Raw genomic sequence first — 6,140 nt, forward strand, 5'->3', positions numbered from 1 at the left:
ATGCATTCATGTGGTGTTACTGTATGTATTTTAAGATGCATGTCATTATACATGGTGTGAGGTTAGACAAAAAAACTTACAAATTATTGCACGGTCCATACATTTACTTTACTGCAACTGTTGGAAAGTATAGATACTGTACGTAATCATTTATCGGCTCTTTATTTCCATATAATTTCATTCATATTTTTGTGAGACTGTCCTACATATTGGCAGATGAGAACCTGTGGACATTAGTGAGTATATTTAGAAACTCATGTGAAGTACAGATTATGTCACAAGAACTGGTAACAAAGTATTAGGGCCTAAGCAAATGTATAAAAATTAACCATTCATGCATAAGCATGTTATATTCAAAGTGCATCAAAAAAACGAGTGGCATTTAAGCTACTATCATGACATAAATGCATTCCAGAATTGAGTATGACGTAACATTTTTGTTTACAGCTTTGAGAGAAAATAATGTTTTATTGTGTTAATATTTTGGCCTTGGAGTTTCTGGGATATGCATTATTTAACACTTTATTACTAAAGCTGTTATTTGTTTAGTACACAAATTAACATCAGACCAGAATGCTAAATCAGCAGGTCATTTAACATAGTTGAAAAGCAAATAATTTTTTTGATTGCAAAATTGTTTTATATTGCATTATGCATTTGCCAGACACTTTTATCCAATGCAACTTGTACTGCATGCAAGTTATACATTTAATCAGTTCATGCATTTTTTATGGGAACCAAACCAATGGCCTTGGAAACAGTTATCAAAGTCTTTGGATCAAACAACAGGAATTTTGCCTCCGTTATGTTACTCTGTTCTCATTTGGTTTGGTGCTCCTTCCTGCTTTGGCACATTACATTCCTTCATGGAAAATCCTACAGATGGCAATGACTCCACCAACATTCATCTTTCTGATCTATCACTGTTAATTGCTTGCATTGGAACTATAACATATTTATGAGTGATTCTTAATCTAATTTGAAAGGAAGGTTCTCTTTAGTTATTCTACGTAAGTTATTGGTATCTGTATATATGATACTATCATCTATCATTTGCTGGATATGGCAGACATTAATGTTGTAACAGGGTTATTCCAGAGTCTCCAGATGGTCACTGTCACAAAGGAAGACAAAAAAAGCTGTAAAAATTGTTGAGAGGATTGCCAAGTGCAATAAAACATCACTTCCGGAAGACTTTGAAGAGGTCATTTGACTTAGACTTTATATATTTATCAAATTGATTGTTGTAATATAACCAGTGTTTCTTTAAGAAAATACTGTTTCAGTTTTCTACATCAAAATTTCACATTTATTTAGTGATATTTTTTTGTAATTTATTTTGAAATTTACTAGCAATTTATCAGTGAAAATTGTTTCTATATATTTTTAGTGTAATTATCACTTCTCAACAAAGACAAGAAGTACTTGTTATGAGCACTTGTTTATGAATTAAGTGTGTAATCGCTGCTTAAATATATATTTTATCATTCTAATACTGTCATAGACAAGAATGCAAAAGGTAGTTTCATAGTTTTAAAATTTTAAATAAACATATTTTGACTTCAGATTGTTTAGAGCTGGAAAACAAGACCAAATACTGTTTAAAGACATTATTTTGCAGTGTGAACCTTTTATAACACTTAATAAAAATCAGAATTAGAGCAATATTTGTATAGCCAATATATAAATCTATGGCTTTGATCATAGATTATAAGTGCTTGTTTTACATTTCTTAGATCATGATAAAGGTGGACAGTCCAAGCAGAAGTCCAGAGCCTCTGATCTTCATGACAGTGCAGAACCATCTATTTCTGGTCCATCAAGACCATCAAAAACCTTTAGAAACCAATCACACATGAAACAAAACTCTGGAGTGAAGAGAAAGGGCGTCCTCTAGTGGACAGACCAAGGTACTTAAATAAATACACTGGAAATAAATTATTCTTTATTGTTTGATGTAACATTATTCATAAACATCTGCATCATAAAAACAAATGCTTCTTATTTTACACCTTATTTTGTTGATAAAACTGCACCACCATTTGTTCCTGCTCTCTGGTTTCAATGGACCCTCGGCGTAGGCTTCTTATCTCATTAATCGCATCGATTCCGGTGATTTTCCTGCTCTTCACCAGGTAACAGGCGAGCATCGTCCCTGTTCGCCCAAAACCAAGCAAACAGTGCACCGCCACAGCCTGCCGAAGACAAATACTTCAACACAGACGTGCTTAAAGTAGCATCCTCCAGCGGTTAAAGCATAAAGTATGCGTTGCTTGCGGAAGAACATTGTTTTGCGCGAGTTGTGCTTCGGCTCCGATATTCAGCGCGGATGAATCTAATGTCTTTGTAAACATATAGCTACAGATGATAGTTGTATTAGTGCTAATATAACTAACGACATCACAACTCTATGAAAATATGTCTTATGAGCAGGTAAGTGGCTTATATGCTGTTGCTGCAAAGTAGTAAATGGTTTAGAGATTCGCTTGGTTGCCTACCTAAGCATTGTTTTGCAAAGTCAGTGTACAGAAAATGTGAAGCAAACTATGTTGGTACGTGTTTTATTACGGGTAACTGTAGATTTCACTTTTTGCTTTCAGTTTGAGGTTTAATCGCTTCAAGATCGCATACTTTCACTGCATATACTATCTGCCTGAACTTTTTTTATTAATTAATTATTATTTTTTTTAATATTAATTAATCAGATATGACATTAACAAGCATGGAGGAATTATGAAATAATGATTTCCCGGGAAATCCATCCTGATGACTGAAAAATAGTGCAACTTGCCATAGTGACTTGAGGTAAGGTAAAAATACAGATATGATGTACTCACTCATTATTTAAATTTGGTTCCTTTTTTAACACAAAAACATTATTTATATGGTTCATGTTTTTTTTTTTCCTTCTGAAATGTTTTAGTTGGATATTTGTCTAACATGTTTTAAATGTTTAGAACGTTTAAAGATTATTCAAAAGTAACATTCTAGCTGCAAAATGATCAAATAGAATGTTACCCTAATGGTTGCATAACCAAGAAAAACAAAACAGAAAAGGAAAAGAAAATACCGGAGAGCATTCAGACTCAACGTTTTCTTAACTTAATGGGAAAGTTAGCAAAACGTATTAAAGCATAATTGTTAGCTGCGATTATGTAGCTTTAATTAATATTTGAAAACATAGATGTGCATAATTAAATGGCCTGTTTTACCTGTCCTCTAGCATTGGCCTCCTCCACTATTGACAGGAATCTGTTGATCTGATCAAACGTTGGCGCGCAGAAGTCGTGAATCCTGATGTGATGAAGGGTCAGGTCAGGACAGGTGTCATGGTAAGGAGGTTTGCGCTCGCTCAGGGTCACCAGATGTTTAATGCTGTTGTTCAGCAGATACTGATAGTGGGCCGTCATCCGAGGCATTGCCAGGCCTGCAACTTTACCAGGATCCACCCAGGAGAAGTTTGGAGGTTGTGCCGAAGCCATAGTTTTCTCTGTTGTGTAACAAAAAAAAATTGTTTACCTCTAAACAAATGCATCTCTGCAACATTAAGGAACAATTCTAATATACTTTAAATTTAAAGTTAAAATTTTTTTTCACTATAACCCCCACCCAAAATACAAAAAGTAAATCAAAATATTAATTAAAAAAAGCATTTTAATGATACTAATGAGTCTCTTAAGTAAAAAACAAAACAAAAGATGTAATACAAGCATTACCTTAAATAATATTGTATTATATGGTGCAATTTTACAATGCAAATGTAAACTTCAAATATCATTGTATTTTATAATTTAATTTCACAGTCCAGCATTATGCTTAAATTTTGTTATATTATAGTGCAACCACAAGCAACATTGGATTGCATATTGTATTTTATATCATAACATTTTGCCATGTTTGTGGCCTACATTGTATCATTCTACATTCTGGTTGTGGGGTAAATTAATCAAATACTTTGACTGCAAACACACAAAGTGTTCTGTACCTTGTTTTTAGTCCAATGTTTACTCGGCGTGATCCATATCAGCTCTAAACAGTTCTTTTCTGAAGACCCTGATAATCACACCCTGATCTATACAGTATTATGATCTACATATTATTATTTTAGCTATAGATATAAATGCAATTTGTGGAACACAGGCTCATGTTGTTCAGGCGGAACTGAAGCAGCTGTCGAGTTTGACCATTGGGCGGCACCCGTTACTAACTAGTCACTGCAGTCTGCTTCATGCAGTATTTACCTGTAGAGGGCGCACAAAGGCCATAAACCCGCATTTCCATTAAAACACGGGGAAATCTGAGCAAGTGTTTTGCTTTAGTGCAAACAGCCTTTCCATTAAAAATTAAACATTTGAAACAAAGAAACTGTAAAATACTTGCAGCTGATATATGGATACAATTTGACGCAATATTCTTTGTAAAATGATCAAATAAAGTACGTTTTACTGTAATCATAAACGACTGCGGTTAGCCCATCTCTAGTTAAGTAACGCTTACCACGTGACAGACTTTGCCGTCTGAAAAATACTGTTAAACCTTATAAATGACGCAGGAACACTTTTAAGTCATTGAATTAGAAATCAAATTGACGTGTTAAAACGTGAGAATCTACTTTTAGACTGGTAGTACCTGACAACATCGCTTTTTGATAGTTGCTAATTGCTAGTTGCGGTGTATTTATGCGGTTTAACGCTGTTTCCACCAGGACTGCAAGTACGATCGTATCAGAAAAGGTTTTTAGCATTGATACAGTGCACTATAAATACGAGTAAATGTACAAAATATAGTTATATGTTGTCATAGGACACTGCTAAGCGAATAAAAAATCTAGCATAAAAATTAGCGTATAGCATGTCAGGATGGCCGAGCGGTCTAAGGCGCTGCGTTCAGGTCGCAGTCTCCTCTGGAGGCGTGGGTTCGAATCCCACTTCTGACAAGTATATCATTTTTGTTTTTGGTTAAACAACCAGGACCTGTGTTAAGTTCATATTTTTTTTTTTGGTTAAACAACCAGGACCTGTGTTAAGTTCATATTTTGAGTCTGCAGTCACGAAATTCTTGCATAAACCTAGTTATACCATGGAATATCGTTTGTAGGCTAGAAATCTTCTGCAGCTGTCTGTTGTCATAGATCGCAAACATTGACCAAGCATAAGTTTAGTAACCGCTTACTGATTGTATTATTGCAACATACAGCATGCATATGTGCACATTGGTGCAATGAGGTCATTTGACAATCGTATAGAATATATGCCTCTTTGAATAATAAAATATATTGTTGTAAAGGTGTTATCGTAGTATTAAAAATGTAGTCGTGACACGTTAAATAAAATCGCTCATTAACCAACCAAACAAGCCAAACCTATAGTGCTCGCAAGTGGAAACAAATGCAAATTTGCTAGCAACATTTTCTGTGCTGTAATTGGTCAAATGTCATTTCTTGAATCTCTATATCTCTTTGATGATTGGCTGCAGCTTTTAGGAATCTATGCATATTTCTGAATGGTTATTATAGGCAGATCATCTGGATGCTGCATCGGATTTTCAATTAATTGGCAAAGTTGTCTCAAAGATTTGACGTTATTAAAATATTTGTTCAAAGTTATCTGGTCTTTAACAATATTTGCATCCCAAATGACCCTCATACACTATGTACTCAACTGTGTAGTGTATGAATTTTATAAGGTTATTTTGCTATTCGTAATCTGATTTAAATAGACCCTTCCCATCCGCTACATAATTCCAGCTGCAAGGGTTGAGTGAATAAAATGTTTTGGAAAAGTGCATAATCTGGGTATTTAAAGTTGACTCTTTCTTTTTGGAATTTGCAATATTAATACTCCAAAAAGGCATAGAATAGTGCACAAGTATGCAAAGTATCTAATGCTCTCATAACATTATTTATACGTCTTTTATGAATGTTTTTCCTGAAACACTTTAGATGGACTTTAATAAAAAAAAGTTTGTTACTTGTTTCAGAATGTTCAGAGAGCATTCAAAAGTAACATTCCCCTTAATGTTTGCTGGTAGCCATTAACGTCCATAGTATGAAAAAAGAATACTATGGAAGTCAATGGCTAGCAGCAACTCATTGGTTACCACCAGCATTCTTCAAAGCATCCTCTTTTGTCTTCAACAGA

General features: G+C 34.3%; 1 protein-coding gene and 1 non-coding gene across 2 annotated transcripts; one reads left to right on the forward strand and one right to left on the reverse strand.

Annotated features, from left to right (window-relative positions):
* Positions 1-1,923: 1,923 nt before the first annotated feature.
* On the reverse strand, positions 1,924-4,885 carry LOC127933413 (dual specificity protein phosphatase 23). The gene is made up of 3 exons (XM_052530414.1): positions 3,986-4,885; positions 3,213-3,488; positions 1,924-2,195 (listed from the first exon to the last, which is right to left on the reverse strand). Exons 2-3 carry the CDS (start codon positions 3,480-3,482, stop codon positions 2,007-2,009), a joined length of 459 nt encoding a protein of 152 aa, XP_052386374.1. The 5' UTR covers positions 3,483-3,488; positions 3,986-4,885; the 3' UTR covers positions 1,924-2,006.
* On the forward strand, positions 4,854-4,936 carry trnal-cag (transfer RNA leucine (anticodon CAG)). The gene has a single exon. It is a non-coding gene; the product is annotated as a tRNA-Leu (tRNA).
* Positions 4,937-6,140: the final 1,204 nt, after the last annotated feature.

This window comes from Carassius gibelio, chromosome A17, assembly GCF_023724105.1.
Source record: "Carassius gibelio isolate Cgi1373 ecotype wild population from Czech Republic chromosome A17, carGib1.2-hapl.c, whole genome shotgun sequence".
NCBI classification, from domain to species: Eukaryota; Metazoa; Chordata; class Actinopteri; order Cypriniformes; family Cyprinidae; genus Carassius; species Carassius gibelio.

Excerpts from the sequence above, each read along its gene's own strand:
- LOC127933413 (XM_052530414.1), bottom strand. The coding sequence starts at position 3,482 with ATGGCTTCGGCACAACCTCCAAACTTCTCCTGGGTGGATCCTGGTAAA. Across the intron at positions 2,196-3,212 it reads AGGCCAATGCTAGAGGACAG|GCTGTGGCGGTGCACTGTTT; the intron begins GTAAAACAGGCC and ends TGTCTTCGGCAG.